Source organism: Rhinopithecus bieti, unplaced genomic scaffold, assembly GCF_001698545.2.
Source record: "Rhinopithecus bieti isolate Rb0 unplaced genomic scaffold, ASM169854v2 scaffold_30732, whole genome shotgun sequence".
Lineage (NCBI taxonomy): Eukaryota > Metazoa > Chordata > Mammalia > Primates > Cercopithecidae > Rhinopithecus > Rhinopithecus bieti.
In genome coordinates, this window is record NW_016814045.1 from 2,044,151 (window position 1) to 2,061,505 (window position 17,355).

At 42.8% G+C, this 17,355-nt stretch overlaps 1 protein-coding gene across 1 annotated transcript in view; it reads left to right on the forward strand.

Annotated features, from left to right (window-relative positions):
- The window catches only part of TENM2 (teneurin transmembrane protein 2), a 1,242,216-nt gene that overhangs the window by 947,700 nt on the left and 277,161 nt on the right, over nt 1–17,355 (forward strand). Inside the window, 1 exon segment of the mRNA XM_017849440.1 lies at nt 13,740–13,978. Within this exon segment, the coding sequence (XP_017704929.1) occupies nt 13,740–13,978 (239 nt within the window).

The window sequence follows — 17,355 nt, forward strand, 5'->3', positions numbered from 1 at the left end:
TACATCCACTGGGTTCCTGTGGGAAGAAAGGAGGGGATAGGGCTGCAAAGTACACAGATCCCTATAGAAACTCTAGAAATTAATCAAAAATGCGTTATCCCACGATTTTCCAAAATCATTAGGTATCTACAGTGGAAATCATCATGATTATAGCTGAATCCCTCAAGAATGACAGAAAACTTGAGGATAATTCCAATCTAAAAGATCAATAAAATGAAGAGACTCCCACAAAACACACCAAATTGCTCCTTCGAATAGAAAGACAAAGACTTCACAACGGATTTTTAAAAAATAACCATGTGTAGGAATAATAAGAACATGATGTTGTTTATCGAAACTTGAAAACCAGAGTGACAGGGGATTCCTTGACAAGGACACTACAGGGAAAATAAATAAAAGTATTGCATCTGAGAGCAGACAGAAACTTTTTACATTCATCACCTACAGGCAGTATAAGATGATCTTTCAAAATCTTTTCAACATCTATGTTGGTTCATGCCTTAATTCATTAACTAAAAATTGTTGGAGCACCAAGCATGGGCTGGGCATTCTTCCAGGGGCTGGAGATACAATGGGGAGGAAGATGATGAAATCCTGGCCCTCCTGGAATGTGCATGCCATTGGGAAAAGCATGTGACAAACAAGGAAGGAAGGAGATAGCTGCCCAAGGTGATGCATGTTAAATGAGATATCTCAATGCAGGGTGAGGTAAATGGGCCTTTGTATTCCACTCCCATCTCTGGATGTGGACTGTTCCCAGCTATAACATTGGACAAGGTAGGATGCAAGATGCTAGGATGGGAAAGGCCGATCAAGAAAGCCTTTCTGAGGAAGTGAACTTTGAGGATAGACTTGAAAGACCTGAGAAAGAGGAGCCATGCAATGAGAAGAGAGAAGGAGAGGAAGAGAGAAGTTTCCAGACTGAGGGAAACACAGTGTGACTACCTGGATGTGGGAAGGAGCTTGGCCTCCGTAAGGAACAGAAAGAGGATGGCAGGTGCCTTGGGAGCACAGCCTGGAGAGGTTAGGAAGAGATGACCTCGACCATCACAAGACGCCTTGTAGGCCATGATGTGGAGCAGGATAACTTCTAAGTGTAAGGAAATGGGAAGATTTGAAATATGTTTTGATTTATGTTTGTAGGAAATGACTGACTCCTATGGCGAGAAGGGGTGTCACGGGCAAAGTGGAAAGAGGGAGACCTCTTTAAAGATTGCTGTGTGCAGCAGGCCAGGTGCAAGGTGATGCAGAGGTGTGAGTGGTAAGAAAAGGACGGGGATGTGTTGGAGGCAGAGAGGAAATCAACTGATGATGGACTGGATGTGAGAGAAGGACAGGAATCATGGCGAAGCCTAGTGACGTAGATGGCATGGTGCCCACCCAGATGTCACCCTTCAGGACTAGAGCAGGTGTCCTTGCAGTTGCTGGTAATGTTGGCAGCCAACAGAGCTCAGCCAAGTCCCTCCCTGAGACTGACCTTCAGCAGAGGAGAACCACCTCTTCCAAGGACCTCCTCTGAGAACAGTCCAAATCTGGTGACTGATCTGAGTAAGGATGTGAAGGCCCAGCCTTCCTTTGCCCAAATTGGAACAACTCAGCAGAGCCGTCCCTGTTCCAGAGCTTTCCAAGGAATCGCCATAGGCCCCTCTGCAACAGCATCACAATTCAGCTTCCCTCCATCCCCACCCAGGGAGGTCTGGTTCCTTCACTCCTTCACACATGGTCTTCCCAAGAGCACATTCAAATACACTTCCTGCATACAATATATTCCCATTCCTGGGGGTGGCTCCTGCACAACTAGAGAAGTGATGACATCTGTAACTGATATCAGTGAAGCCTGGAGGAGAAGAGAAGTTTGGAGTGGAAATCAAAAGTTGTGTTTTGGTCATGCTAAACTTGAGATGCCTACCTATATCCAAATGTAGACAGAGTAATAGGTGTAATATTGAGGGCTGGCTAGAATATTCTGAACAAAAACCAAAACCCTCAAGGCAGAAGTCAAAGAAGACAGCTGAGCTCTTTCATCACAAAGGCCTGTGCTGAACTCCTCAGGAGTGTCTCCTATTCTAGTAATTTTCAGATAGAATGTTCCTAAATGTGCTTCGTTAACTCAAAGAGATGGCATAGTTAGAACCCTTTGTACTTGGTCTAAATCTAGATCCCCTTGGCCAGGCATGGTGGCTCACGCCTTTAATCCCAGCACTTTGGAAAGGTGGAGCACCTGAGGTCAGGAGTTCGAGATCAGACTGGCCAACATGGCGAAACCTCGTCTCTACTAAAAATACAAAAATTAGCCGGGCATGGTGGCGTGCACCTGTAATCCCAGCTATGGGGGAGGCTGAGGCAGGATAATTGCTTGAACCCAGAAGGCAGAGGTTGCAGTGAGCCGAGATCACATCACTGCACTCCAGCCTGGGCAACAAGAGTGAAGCTCTGTTTCAGACAAAAAAAACAAAAAACAAAAATCCAGATCCCATGCCTTCAAGCTGTGAATACTGGCTGCCTTTTCTTCCTGCCACTGGCCCGGATCACATTGCCCTTCTTTCACATCCTCAAAAATTCGGTCTTTCTCACCCCAGGGACTTTGCACATGCTGCTCCTGCTGCCTGGGATGTTCTTTTTTACCATTCTTCATATGGTCAATTACTTCTTATCCTCAGACTTCTCCTCAATCCCATGGTACTTCTGACATTTTGAAAGCATTTCACATATTTATTGTTTACCTGGATGTGAGTTCTGTTTCTTTGTTCTGTCTCTCAGATTGGAAATTTCCTATGAGGATAAGGACTTATTCATCAATGCATCCAAGCATCTAGGATCATGTGATACATATTCCATGCTCAATAAATACTGGCTGGGCAGTGATTTCATATTCGAGATATTGTGTTCATTGCAGAGGTGGAGACAATGCAGTACATACATGTATTAAACACTTCCTGTGGGCCCGCTTCTGTGCTCTCAGATTGTATTCATGTTCTCTTTCAACCCTTCCAATAGTTCTGGGATGTAAATATTGCTGTTGTCTCTATTTTTTTAAGAGGAGGTATCCGAGGCCCAGGGAGAATACCTAGCTTTCCCCACATCATGCAGCTCCTGGTGGAGTTGAGATTTGATTCCAGGTGCACCTGGGCTCCAAGCCCGTTCATTTTCCCCTCTACCAAAATTAGTGAATTCCTTCAGCAGACTTTTTGAGCACCTACTATGAACAGGGAAAGATCCCAGAAAGCAAAAGAGAGAGAGCCTGGCTTTGTAATTTGACTTAAGAAACAAGACAAAAACAAACGTAATCACATGAAGCAGAATATGATATAGGGACATACCTAGAGGGTCATTCCAGCCTGAACATTGTCTGACTGTCTGAATGGTCCAGACACTAAATGCGATGGGAGAAATCATCCTGCTCCTTGGCTGTGTCTGAGGGTATGCATTTTTTCTTCATCTACCTCTAACTGCTGGTGAACACAAATATAAGTCCATTTGGAATGGCTGTCTGGACACTCCCATATGATAGTGCATAGCGAATTCAAGGTCAAATCTGAAGTCAAAGTCAGACGTCTTTGTTTTTTTTTTGTCCCCTACTGTATCAAGACTCTTACCAATTAACTTGAAAAAAGTCACCAAGTTAACAACTCCAGAGGGGAAAAAAAAAAAAAAAAAAGACTCTTCATCTCATCCAAAGACTCTGAAATGGATTTGCTCACAAAACACCAGGTTTCTTTAGTGACCTCGGGAGACCTTGCCTGTCACACTGAGCAGTATATCATTTCATGGAGGAAAAAAAAAAAAAGTTTTACCATGAAAAAATGCTATGTTATATCACAGTGTGACACTGTTTAAATATCAAGAGTTGAAGCTTCTATTTAGAAAACGGAAGGCAATAAATTGAGTTGCTAATTATTCCAGCTGTGAATATTTTTAGTACGGCTGCAAAATTTTGAAGAGGGCGAAACAGAGGATTTTCCTGTTGTTCATGGCATATGCAAATGTAGGGGCAGTCCCCTATGAGCCGCAAGGTTCAGGGATGAGAAACCTTGAAAGCCTATTTTCTCCTGAATCAGACTGGCTTGAGTCGAAGCTTAGGGAACTATGATATAAAAGGGACTTTTGACTACACTAATTGGATTATTGGCTTCTTGTTTTTCAAACTTGAGAAGTAACAATTTTAAAATTTTTAAGTCCTATTTTAAAGGAAACAATTCACTTCTCAACCTAAGCAGAAATTCTCAACTGGAAGAAGAGAAGAGGCACGTTAGTCATATCCCTAGTCCCTTCTCCTCCTAGGAGACAGTGGATGGGGGGGCCTGCAATTCTCCAATCACCAGGCTAACTAGAACAACTCATTCATTCAACACATTTTTTTTTTTTTTTTTTTTTTTTTTTTTTTTTTTGAGAACGGATCCCTCGCTCTGTCCCCGCCCCCAGGGCCCTGGAGTGCAGTGGGGCCAGATCTCAAGCCTCACTGCAAGCTCCGGCTCCCGGGGTTTCACGGCCCATTCCCTCCTGGCTCAAAAAGCCTCCCGAGTAGCTGGGGACCACAGGGCCCCCGCCCGCCACCCTCGCCCGGCCTTAATTTTTTTTTGTAATTTTAGTAGAGAACGGGGGTTTTCCCCGTTGTTTAGGCCCAGGAATGGGGGGGTCCCCCAATCTCTGACTCGTGAATCCGCCCCCGTCTCGGCCCTCCCAAAGTGGCTTGGGATTAACAAGGCCTTGAAAAGCCACCCGTCAACACATATTTTAAATCAGCTGGGCCCTATGCTAGGTCAAGGAGATTTAGTAAAGGCTAAAATATACTGTACATGGCTCCTGCCCTCAAGCCATTAATATCTGCATTTATTGACCATTCACTGGATGTCAATCTCAATGCTAAGCATTTCACAAATAAACTCGCCCAATCCCCCTAACAAGCCCATGAAGTAGCGACTATCATTCTCAGCCTCCTAGCAAGGTTAAGTAACTTGTCCAAGATCACACAGTGATAAATACAGGAGCCAGGATGCAAACCCTGGTTGTCTCAGTCTAGAATTTGCAGACTTAAAACTGCTTCCTAGGTACCATCCTATTGGATTTCTTAAATAATTAAATGAATAATAATCATGATGATGACAACAAAGAAATGTTTCTATGCAGAAAAAGAAGTCTTCTAACTACAAACATCAAATGTTTACCAATCTATCTCTAAAGTATAGGAGATGTTTACTTTCTATTTTTTAAAATTTATATACTTGACCCAGTGCGGTGGCTCACGCCTGTAATCCTAGCACTTTGGGAGACTGAGAATGGTGGATCACAAGGTCAGAAGTTTGAGACCAGCCTGGCCAACATGGTGAAACCCCGTCTCTACCAAAAATACAAAAATTAGCCAGGCATGGTGGCACATGCTTTAATCCCAGCTACTTGGGAGGCTGAGGCAGGAGAATCACTTGAACTGGCAGGTGGAGTTTGCAGTGAGTTGAGATCAAGCCACTGCACTCCAGCCTGGGCGACAAAGCAAGACTTCGTCTTGGGGAAAAAAATAATCATATGCTTTTTTTTTATAATGTGTACATTTTATATTTGCAAACAGGAAAATAAAGACAGAACGCTTAAGCAATCACCTAGTTTTGCTACTCAAGTAGGACTCAGTGGCACAGTATCCATCATTTTTCTCATTAGCTCTTCTTTCACCTCATCCCCTATGCTTCTCTCCTTCTGTTTTTGCTTTCTCTCCACGTTCCATGTCTCTGTCTCTGTCTGTCTCAGGACCCTGCCCCTTGAATTTTGCCTCAACCAGCACCATTCCTTTTCATATTGGAGAGTATATTAATGGTGCCAGAAAGGGTGGTGGTTATTTAACCTCTCTCCAGCTAAATGTTTTATTATAACTCCTGAAAACCTAATTACAGTAACTTTACATGCTACAGTACCCTTTATAGGCTGCCTCTTTATTAAACTTACTCTTTTAGAGACAATAAACCTGATGCTTCAAAGGGCATGGCCAGAACCAGTGAAATGTAATGAAATCTGGAGTTTTCTAGTGCACACCTGATCTCCCTCAATGAGCACCACGCCTCCGTTCCTGGGGTGTTTGTGCCTCTATCCTTCCCCTGGCTTTTTATCAAATTTCAGACACTGCATGTATGATAGTCAGAATATTTTAGGGATTAATGGGCTGTGTATCAATGTTTTCATCCGCTCCTCTGAATACCTGTGAGTTTATTTACTGGGGAGGTCAATTTTCTCAGTAGAACAACAGTTGACACCTGGTTTCCCTGATAACCAGAGTTGCTCTTTTGCACACAGTGCTACGTTGAGATCATTTAAGACTTTTGCTAAATTTCAAAAACATTTGCTGCCGCAGACTTCGTGAGCAAAAAACAACATGTTGGTCTGCTCTGTTAGTCATTAGTTGTCCTGGTTAGCTGCATGGTACACTGTAATGAGATCGTGGGATAGGGGGTGAGAGAGAGAGGAAGAGAGAAACGGAAAAGAAGCGTTAACCTTTGGAGTTGAGGCAGCACAATTATTTGTGTAGTACATTTCTGTTTCACAGCCCTGCTAGGATTTTCCCCTGGGAATAAAGCCAAAACAACAGAAAATAGGGGGATCCCCTTGGTTGCAAGCTGCAAAATGGTACTTGGTGTAAAGGAATTTTATGTATATGTTTGTTTGTTTCTTTGGTGTGATTTAAGGTTAATGACTAAGTTTACTTGTGATTGACTCAGAGAAAAGGGAAAAACAAGAAAAAGAAAAGAAATCTTCTGTTGGAGCCTCAGGTAGCTTAGCCAGCCTCCACTTCTCAAAGCTACCACTCTAGATTCGTCAAGCTCCTTCTATATCATAAGAATAAAATAAAAATTCACAGCCTTTTGAATTGGTGGGGGCTCTTCTTGCATGGATCTTATGCATGAGGTTTTTTTGTTTGTTAGGTTTCTTTGTAAAGTCTTTCGTGGTTGTTTAATCAGAGACAATGCATGCCCTTAATTTTCTAAGCCAATCTGAAGCAGAAGCCTGGTTAACCAAGCTTCTGCCTGAAATCCATATCTTTGCCGTCATGTAAAGCATATGGGAGAATGGCTGTTCAGCTTTTAGGTGTGCTTCTCAGTTTTTATTAAATGGTTTGTTTTCACATGAGGAAAAGTGATGACATTTACCAAAAAGATTGATAGTTTAGGGTGAAGTGATGATCCCTGTATTCTTAAGAAGTCACAGGAATGCAGGATACAGAGCTGAGAACGCAGAGCGTTTGCCTCACTATTCCATCCCAAGCCCCTAACCTGTGCCTGACAGAATGCTGGGTGCTATGACCAAAGCCCCACCATGACATGACTGGGAAGGGAAAGAAGTGTGTGAGCTCCTCTTTTATTTTTTGTAAGACATCAAGGACTGGTTTTCTCTATCTCTTGGAGTGTTAGCAAACTCCAAGGACAGCACTTTGGGGGCCCCTCATTTGCCTTTCCTTTCCAAGGCACAAGTGGCCAATTCTGAGAGCAATTGAGTTGTGCTTGAAAAATGTCAAGTGCATTTGGAAACTACACATTTTTGCTGACGCCTGGAGTCCCAAGCTGAGCTACTTCCATGACCGACCGCTGGGAAGAAGTTTAGTTGGGGCATCACAAATGATGCATCTGAACACAATGAGCAGGCCCCTGAGGGGGAGAAGCTGTCTTAATAGCCGGTTCAGGGAAAAATCAGGAGAAGTCCCCTAAGCCCTCTTGGTCCTCCCTGTGACCATCTGGCCAGACCATTACCTTGTGGGTCTTGCTTCATTTTATTTGATTTTCTAGCAGCATGTGACTGAAATCCTTGGGTGAATCAAACCTTGCATTTTTTTTTTTTTCAATTTTTTGTTATGAAAATGTTCAAACATACAGAAAACTTGGAATAGTACCATGTGAGAATAACCACCTGGTTTCAACAATTGCTATCATTTTGCCACATTTGCCTTATCTATTTTTATAGAGCTTGAGAGATAGAGATCTTTTTGCTGAATCTTTTGAAAGGAAGTTGCAGACTTCATGAAACTTCACCTAAAGATGCCCACATTCAAAGCTTACATTAAAAAATATATATCTACTAACAATCTGGTGTGTCCTCTGCAAGTAAAATGCATTTGGAAGGGCATAAAAATGATTCAGGTAGAATTTCTTAAATGTGAATGTACACTAGAATCAGCCAGGGAGCTTCTTTGCTTCCTTTTTTTTTTTTTTTTTTTTTTTTGAGATGGAATTTCCTTCTTGTTGTCCAGTCTGGAGTGCAATGACACGGTCTCAGCTCACTGCAATCTCCGCCTTCTGGGTTCAAGTAATTCCCCTGCCTCAGCCTCCCAAGTAGCTGGGATTACAGGTGCCTACCACCACACCTGGCTACTTTTTTTTGTATTTTTTACAGAGATGGGATTTCATCATGTTGGCCAGGCTGGTCTCGAATCCCTGACCTCAAATGATTCGCCTGCCTCGGCCTCCCAAAGTGCTGGGATTACAGGCATGAGCCACTGTGCCCGGCCACTGGGGAGCTTCTTAATCAATATACTCCCAGACCCTATCCTCATACCTGGATAGGGCCCCAGGATTTTGTACTGTTTTTAACACTGAGGGCTGCATTAAAAACAGTACAAATTCCTGGGACCAGGTGATCACTTGAGTACTGTGTTAAAAACAGTACAAATTCCAGGTATTTATGGGACACAATCTGAAGATCACTTCTATCGAATCTTTCTCTTTTTGTTTGCTGAATTTAATCTTCTAAAGATTAGTGACACCAGGGTGTAACTGTATCATGGGAGAAATAGGATTCTACTTATCGTTGTTTTTTTGTTTAATCATTTTAAACCCCAGAAACTAGAAGGAAGGGAGATGATAACTAAATGGGTTTCTTTTAGCTGCGATCATCACAGACACCACAGTGCCAATGAGCGGCCTGAGAGATACATCCTGCGAGGGCTTATGCAGTGCTGAAAAGTATGCAGGTTGTTTTTCCTGTGGAGGGATCTGGCCTTGCATGTGTAAATATAGACTCTTGCCTGCATGTACATATGCAAACTTGTAAATCTGTTTGGCAAACAGGCATCAACACGGCAGGAGGAGCCTATTTTAAAATTAAAAATGTTCACAGCACTATTCTTTTAGCATTCATTATTTCGGTCTTGGAAAAGGTTGTAAGTTATTTATTTAACAAAGATTTGTTGAGTTCCCCCACTGTAAGCCAGGCTCTATTTTAGGTGATAGGATACAGCATGAAAAAAATAATTATTTTAAACTTTATTGAAATTCAGTTCTAATGAGGGGGACAGAAAATATGTAATATGCAAATATACATATGCATTTAATGAAGAAAAATAAGGCAGTTATGACAGGGCAGATAGTAAGAGAAATTGAAGGGGTCCAGGAAGATCTCTCTGAGAAAGTGCTATGAGAACAGAGATTGAAGGAACAAGTTGTGCAGATATTTCCAGGCAGTAAGGAACAGTAAGTGCAAAGACCCTGAGGCAAGAAGATGTGATATGATGGGAACAGTAAAAGGACAACATGATGGATGGAGTAAGGGAGGATGACAGCGGTGGAAGCTTCAGTGGGAGAGGCAGCCAGAGGGCAGATCATGCAGAGTTGTAGGTCATGAGAAAGACACCCGATTTTATTCTCAATGTTATTAGGAGCCTTTGTCAGGGCAAAAGGGTGCTTTGTTTGATGACATGTGACCTAAGCTGACTTTATTTTTAGAAGAAAGTGTAGAAAATGGACTAAATTGTCAAGGGAACATTTTTAGGATTTCACGGAACGGTGCCATATGCAAGATATAATCATAGCCTTCTATGTTTCTTATAAATGAGTATTAAAAATAACATTAAAGCCAATTTAAACTTCCTAATCTTCACCGTGTTGCTCTCATGTTGCTAAAACATTTCTATTTTCAAGTTATTTATTCTGTCCACAAATATGACTGATACCCAGGCACTAATGTTTCCACTCTAGAGATAACAAGAGTAAGGAATATATACCAGATCAAGTGTCCAGGAGTTCACATTCTGGTTGGGGATAGACACATTTAAAATAATATATATAGAGAGAGATTAATAACACCAGGATATAACTGTATCATGGGAGAAATAAGATTCTATTTATAAATAGAATCTAAGATAGATAGATAGATAGATAGATAGATAGATAGATAGATAGAAGATAGATAGATAGACAGATAGATAGATTTGTGAGTGCACAAAGTGATGGGGGCCATGTTAGAATAGATTCCCCAGGTAGGTGGTTGGAAGTTGGGTAGGAGTTAGCTAGGATGGGTTAGGTGGGACAGAACAGAAAAAGCCATTTGATTCAATTGAACGGGCTTGTTAAAAGAAAGTGTCTTTTTGTATGGCTGAAGCATGAGTGCATAGGAGCTGAGAACACTGATTAGAAACAAGGGTCCAAAAATGGGTAGTGGTTGTAGGGAGGCTGGTTCCATGTTGAAACTTAGGTCTCCCCTTTCAGGCATGGAAGGATAACCATGGATTTGTAAGCCAGATCACACTGGCATTGTGACTTGGGAAGGAAAAGGCAGGAAGGCTAAAGGATGGGGTTGGTGGGTGAGGTTTTCAGAAATGAAGTTGATGGAATTCATTAAGCTATTGGATGGGGAAAGACAAGGGAAAAGGAGGAAGTTCCTTGGGTAACTGGAAGTAAAGGAAGTCCAGGAGGGGTGGACTTGGGTGTGTAAAGGAATATAGTCTGAGTTTGGTTGTGACTTGTTCAAGATAGCTGTGAAATGTAAAAGACAAGCTGCCCAATGCACAACGGGATGTGGGTCAGGAGCTAAGGAGTCATGAGCTAGATAGAAATGGAGCTTTGGAGACTCCAGACCCATCAGTGGTGGCTGAAGCCCTAGAAATTGGCAAGATCACTGAGGATGCGAGAACTGGAACTTGTATGTTCTCACTCATTAGTGACTCCTTACAATGCCTTTACGTTCCTTTGTTTTCATTTGATTTCCTATTTTCAACACTCACTCTGGGAGAATTGTGTAAGAAATAAATTTGAAGGAGTCCTAAATCAAATTCCGAGGTTTCTCTGTCACCCTGGCCTTCTGCTGTGGATATGTTCTAGTGTTGTTATAAGGCAGCAGACTATTATTTAGTGACTTAGAGAACTCTCCAGGTGTTTGTTCAACATTTGCCGAGCTTTAAATTAAAATCTACATTTCAGGCTCAGACACACCTTGGTTAAGTGCTTTTGCTACGTAATCCTGCATGATATTATAGGATTAGTGATGCTTTTCCTACACAGTGTTGCAATCCTCACAGTAAGCAGTTATGAGGTACTTGTACTCTTATTACCTCTGTTTTACAAATGAGGAGATGGAGGTTCTCAAAAGCAGTGTCAGGTACTTGTCGGAAATGGCACGACCAGGACTACCAAGGTCTATCTTGTGATACAGTGCTGTCATGAACACCATGCTGCCTCCTCTTCCAAAACACCATTTTAAAATGGAGCGTTAAAAGAGAGCCATTGGACAAGGAGTCCAAAGTCTTAGATACGGAATCAAACTTCTAAGCTTTATTTTAACGTTAGCTATGTTAAATAATTCACTAATCAAATACTCATTTTCTGACATGATTGTCAGTCATATTGGGTTTGTTTGGTCTCTGTGAAGGATTAAAATACTTTCAAGGTTTTATCTGGAAGCAGCCAAGATACAAATATTTTAATGACAGCAATCTTGCCTTAGAAGCCCACTGGGAAAGCCTGCTAGCCCCCAGAGGCAAGGCAGTGTGATGTAGTAGGTCTGATTAGAGCTTCCAAAGGGTCTAACTGGATGTAAATTAAAAAAATTTTTTAAGTCAGGCAGACTAGAACTTGAGCCCTAATGACCCTGCTTACCAACTCCGAGCATCAGTTTTCTCATCTGTAAAATTGAGGTAATAATAGTACCCACCTCCTGGGGTTAATGTGAGGTTTAGTTGCGAGTGAAACATGTAGCATCATAACTGACACATTGTAAGTGGCCAATAAACTAAGTAGCCCCTACCGAAGAGGTGAAGAGAAAGGAAATAACTGTAGTAACATTTTGAAACCTTAGAATTGCAGCTGAGTAAAACTACAAGGTAATGAGAGGACTCATTCATTCATTCACTCATTCATTCACTAAAATCCCGCTCTGCATGTTGGGCTCGATGTGGGTATTGGGAACATAGGACAAACAAGGTACAAAATAAGACATAGACCGTGGCCTCCAGCTGCTCAGACTCTAGCATTTACTTAACTCCTGCCTGAAACCCCGCTACATATTTCCTGGAAGACAAGTCATCGTTTTAAACAAGGTCTAGCAAGTCACATTTGAAGTCTTCGAAGTGGCATGTATAAGAAAGAATCGTCAGAGAATTAATGGTCCTTCCTTAAAGTGCCCGTGGAGTGACAGACTCCTGACCCTTAGGAGGAGCTATATCCTCTTCTACACTGCCTGTTCTACCATAGGGTTCTGTGGTGTGGTCGTCACACCACAGCTCTGGCTAACACAGACACCTATTCAATCGATAGGCAAAGACGATTCCAAAGAACTAATCATGATCACATGACCTGGAGAAGGCATCTCAGAACAGGAATCAGGATTTCAGGGGAGGTGAAAATAGAACAACAAGGGTCAGAGACAGTGTAGGGTAACATGTAAGCACACAGGTTTTATCGAAAGACAGAGCTCTGGGTCTCAGTCCTCAGACAGTTGCTTGGTTTCTTCAAGCCTAATATCTCCTATCTAAAATGGAGATATTCTGCCATAAAAATGGAATGAAATAATGGCTTTTGCAGCAACTTGGATGGAACTGGAGGCCATTGTTCTAAGTGAAGTAACTCAGGAACGGAATACCAAACATCGTATGTTCTCACTTATAAGTGGGAGCTAAGCTATGAGGATGCAAAGGCATAAGAATAATATAATAAACTTTGGGGACTTGGAAGGAATGGTGGAGGGGGCGAGGGATAAAAGGCTACATATCAGGTATAGTGGACACTGCTCTGATGACAGGTGCACCAAAATCTCAGAAATCACCGCTAAAGAACTTGTCCATGTAATCAGAAAACACCTATACCCCCAAAACTATTGAAATTTTAAAAAAGAATATATCTGGATTACAGAAAGAAAAAATTAAAAATTTTAAAAAATAATAAAATAAAATGGAGATATTAAAACATTTAGTTTGTCAATAGTTGTGACAATACATTTCAAGTACCTTTCAACAGTAGGTATCTAGCTCTATCCATGTTCCTGCAAAGGACATGATCTCACTATTTTCATGGCTGCATAATATTCCATGGTGTATATATGCCACATTTTCTTTACCTGGGTGACAAAATAATCTGTACATCAAATGCCAGTGACACAAGTATACCTATATAACAAACCTGCACAGGTACCCATGAACCCAAAAAAAACTTTTTTTTTAAATAGTGGGTATCTAATATGTGAAAACGCTTAGCATCCTCAACCTCATCATCTCTGAGGAGGTGACAGTCATTCAGTTTCCATATTTGTTTTGAATGTTTTGCAGGTTGTTGCGGAAGATAACAACTAGATGCATATGTGAAAGGAGCAAATTATGCACATTTGTGGAATTAATTTATGTCATCATTGAATGTAATGTTTGCCCCTTCTTCACTCCACCGTAAGCTTAGTTAACTAGGATTATGCTAGGACTAGATAGAGCAGGGTAGAAGAAAAACAGCTAAAGGTTGCTCCTTGGCTACCCACGGCCACTCTGACTCTTTCCCTTTTCCTGGCAGGCACTTCCTCTTCAAGACCTCCTCGGGGAGCACTCCATTGTTTAGCAGCTCTTCCCCAGGATACCCTTTGACCTCAGGAACGGTTTACACGCCCCCGCCCCGCCTGCTGCCCAGGAATACTTTCTCTAGGAAGGCTTTCAAGCTGAAGAAGCCCTCCAAATACTGCAGCTGGAAATGTGCCGCCCTCTCTGCCATCGCCGCGGCCCTCCTCTTGGCTATTTTGCTGGCGTATTTCATAGGTAAGTCAGGGCGGCCTTATTCAGCAACGCTGGGGGTGACAACGTGGGGGAGAGGCCATGGACTTGTGAATCTAGAGGCCCTCTGATGTCTGTACAGTTTGCTTCTTGGCTCCTGAAAGATGTGATAATGAGTGATGGATGGAGGTGATTTTTTCCCTCCTGAAATCTACTTAAATCTGATGAGTTTCTCCTTCATGTTTCTAAATGACATTCATCAGAAGGGAAATTAAGCATCCTTGCTATATCCTTTCTTGGAGATGAGCGGAGACTTGTCATTCCCGCAAACCTATCCCTCACTCTCGGAGTGGCCGTCTAGTTTTCTCCATCCTTGGATTTTAACCCAGGTCTGTGCTTTGAAATGTATGCAACATTGGTTAACTTCAGCCAAAAACCGAATTGAAGAATAGTGGTTGGCATGCCTGAGAACATCTTGATTCGAGAGAAAGCCAAAGTAGCTAGCTTATTTTCAGAGCTGTGGAACAGAAACAGGACTGACAGGCTGCAGCATCCATCCAGGTCTTTATACAGAATTGAATTACCCAGACACACTTGGCCTTGCCCATATCCCTTCCACAGTCTGTCTTCTCAGCCTCAACTCTCTCCTCACCATGGGCAGCTGAATCTGAATCAGGGTCACCTCTCCTGTCAAGTGGGCTTCTGGTGACTCAGTGCATGACACATAGGTGAAGTTGCTGGAGTATCTTTCTCTGCACGCCAAAGGTGTTGGTTTACAGCCATAGGGTGTAGCCGCGTCATCACGGAAAGTGGCAGATGCTGAGCGCCCAGAGGCAGGGTGCCACGTGCATAAGAGCTTCTCGGGCTGCACACAAAGCCTGCTCACAGTTCCTGGCCCCAACAAAGAGCCCCAATGCTGCTGCTCTGTCAATTGAGCCTGCCAAAGGCAGATCTCCTGGCTTAGGAAGAGGCCATGGTGATGTTTGTTAAAGTTTATTTGAAACACTTGATGGTTCTGGCTTGGTTTCAGGGCAGCTATGAGAGACCTGCCCAGTTTGGCTGTGCCATGTTGCAAAGCAAACCCATAAAACACCAGCTCAATGAAGCTGACTCCAAAACAGTTCCCAACACGTATGCTGAAACTCCTCCCATTTAAGAGAAAAGAAAAGGCAACCCTGACTGTGTTGGCCTTGCCCCTTCCCTCAGCATAAACCCTCCCTTCTCGCTCAGCACTGGGGGCTCCCACACTTTCCTTCATCCCCAGGCAGCAAGCATGGTATCTGCCAAAGAAGGAACTGGCCCCATTCTCCTAAGCTTGCCTGATGGCAAAGGGGCATGACGGTGTACCCCCACAGATCTGGGGCCCTGCCTAAGGCAGACCAATACGAACCAACAATTAACATAAATTTTTCACCTTCTTCCACACTATAGCTATGATTGTCTTAATATGGAAAAATAAGCATTTATATTCCTTACCAGTTGCATTTCTCAGGAATGCCCTCCCAAAGTGAGAAAACTGACCCTCCAGGGAAAGGTGCCACGTTCATATGGGGCTTTGCAAAAGTCTAGCTTGCACTCTAAACCACAGCTCTATACCGGAACAGAGGCCTGAGACCCACCCAACCCTAATTTCAAGTCATGTCTTCTTCTCACTTTCCTCTTGATGAAGGATGAAGTAATGGATTGACCTGAGAAAGGCGGAAAGATATCTGTTGCCCCGCTGAATAACTTGAGTAGACCCTTGTGTGTTGCTAAAGGTAGCTTTGTGTGCTTCCGCAGGTGGCTGTTCAGGGGGCTCCGTGGAAGCAAATTGAATGTGCCTTCGGGGTCTTTTCATGATTTGGCTTTGTGTCAGAAACTTCAGAAAGCGTTCATGCGCTCACTTCTCAGGCTTAATGTTCTGCGGGGCCACTGAGCACCACCAGGATCCCAGATACAGAAATTGAGGTACTCCCTGCCTCTGCCAATAGCGTCCCCAGTGCGCCTTCTACTCTGCTTGCAGGAGAGAGGTAGATAGCTACTGCCTGATTTATGGGGCTTGATAGTTAAAATAGAATAGCTTTCTGTAAGGGCAATCATATACATGGGAAACCGTACAATAAGAGTTTAATGTTTTAATCAGGTATGTAATTTGTAAATGATAGATTAGGAAATATGTTTATTTTCAGTCTGCAGGCTGCTGGAAGCTGGACCTGAGCATCTTAGCATCATTTATTAGTTCATAATCCATCATTTCCTATTATGTATTCTTTAGGTAAGATTATGCTTTGACCCTGGCGTATCAGAAAATAGTTTATGACACAAAATGAGTGATATAATAGGCCAATTTACCTTGCAGTGATGGCAGTGAGCGTGCGGCTATAGGGCTACTCTCAGCCACTCTCCAGAGGTGACTGCAGGTCTGCAAGCATGGTAAGGGGTCAGGATCTGAAGTGCTGATCTTGGCCCCAGTGACTCCTTTCTCCTTAGCCTTGGCAAACTTGTTTGCCTTCTGGGTCTTGGTTTCCTAAGTACATCATAGGAGCAGGATGATTATTTACGTGCAGAAACTCAGAAGTATGGTGAGGATTAATTAATGTGTATAAATCACTTTGAAGATGAAAAGCAGTATATTATTACTTACCAAGCTGCAGGGGCATAAACAGTGCATTGCAAACACAGAGAAAAGTGCCTTTTGGAAGAACCAGTGATTGTGCCCAGCTGGAAAACAAGCCATCAGGGAAGGGCAGAAAGACAACATAAAAACCGAGGCCCTCCTGTTAAGGAGACCGGCGCTTTTAAGGGCTGAATCCATTCTGGTTCACACATGACTCTGCATTCCACTAGAACATGACAGGTCCTGAAATTGATGCATCAGCCTCAGGACCTTTATAGACAGGCAGTGGGTTCAGGCCTGCCAGGCACTGTGACAAATAAGTGAAATTATCATCTTTGCATGTTCAAACCCGAAGAAAGAAGATTTTCCAGAAATGAGCAATTTGGAATAGCTCAACCCCCTGAGAAGTTCTTCCATCGATCCAGGCCTGTGGGTGAGTGTAAAAGCAGAATGCCAGTCCTTGTGCAAACTATAAGACCCAGGCCTTTACCAATTCAGCAAAGATGCCCAGTTCCTACCCACACAGCTGGGGTCAGAGAACTTTTACGATATGCTCCTCCATCAGACCCTCTCTGTGCCAAATTCTCTCAGTGTACAAACATCCTGGAATAAATTACTCTGAAAAGCTGCATAAACCAGCAGGGGACCACTTTGTGCGTCACTCAGACCCTGGCACAAACAATTCCTAGGGAATACTGGTTTAGGAGAATTTTTCTGTGAAATGCAAGAGACTTTCCTCTCAGGAAGGTGTCTTTCTTCTTTAGGCAGCTCAAGTACTTTCATTGCCTGCACCATCAGAAGTCCCTAAGTTTCTGAATCATGTAAC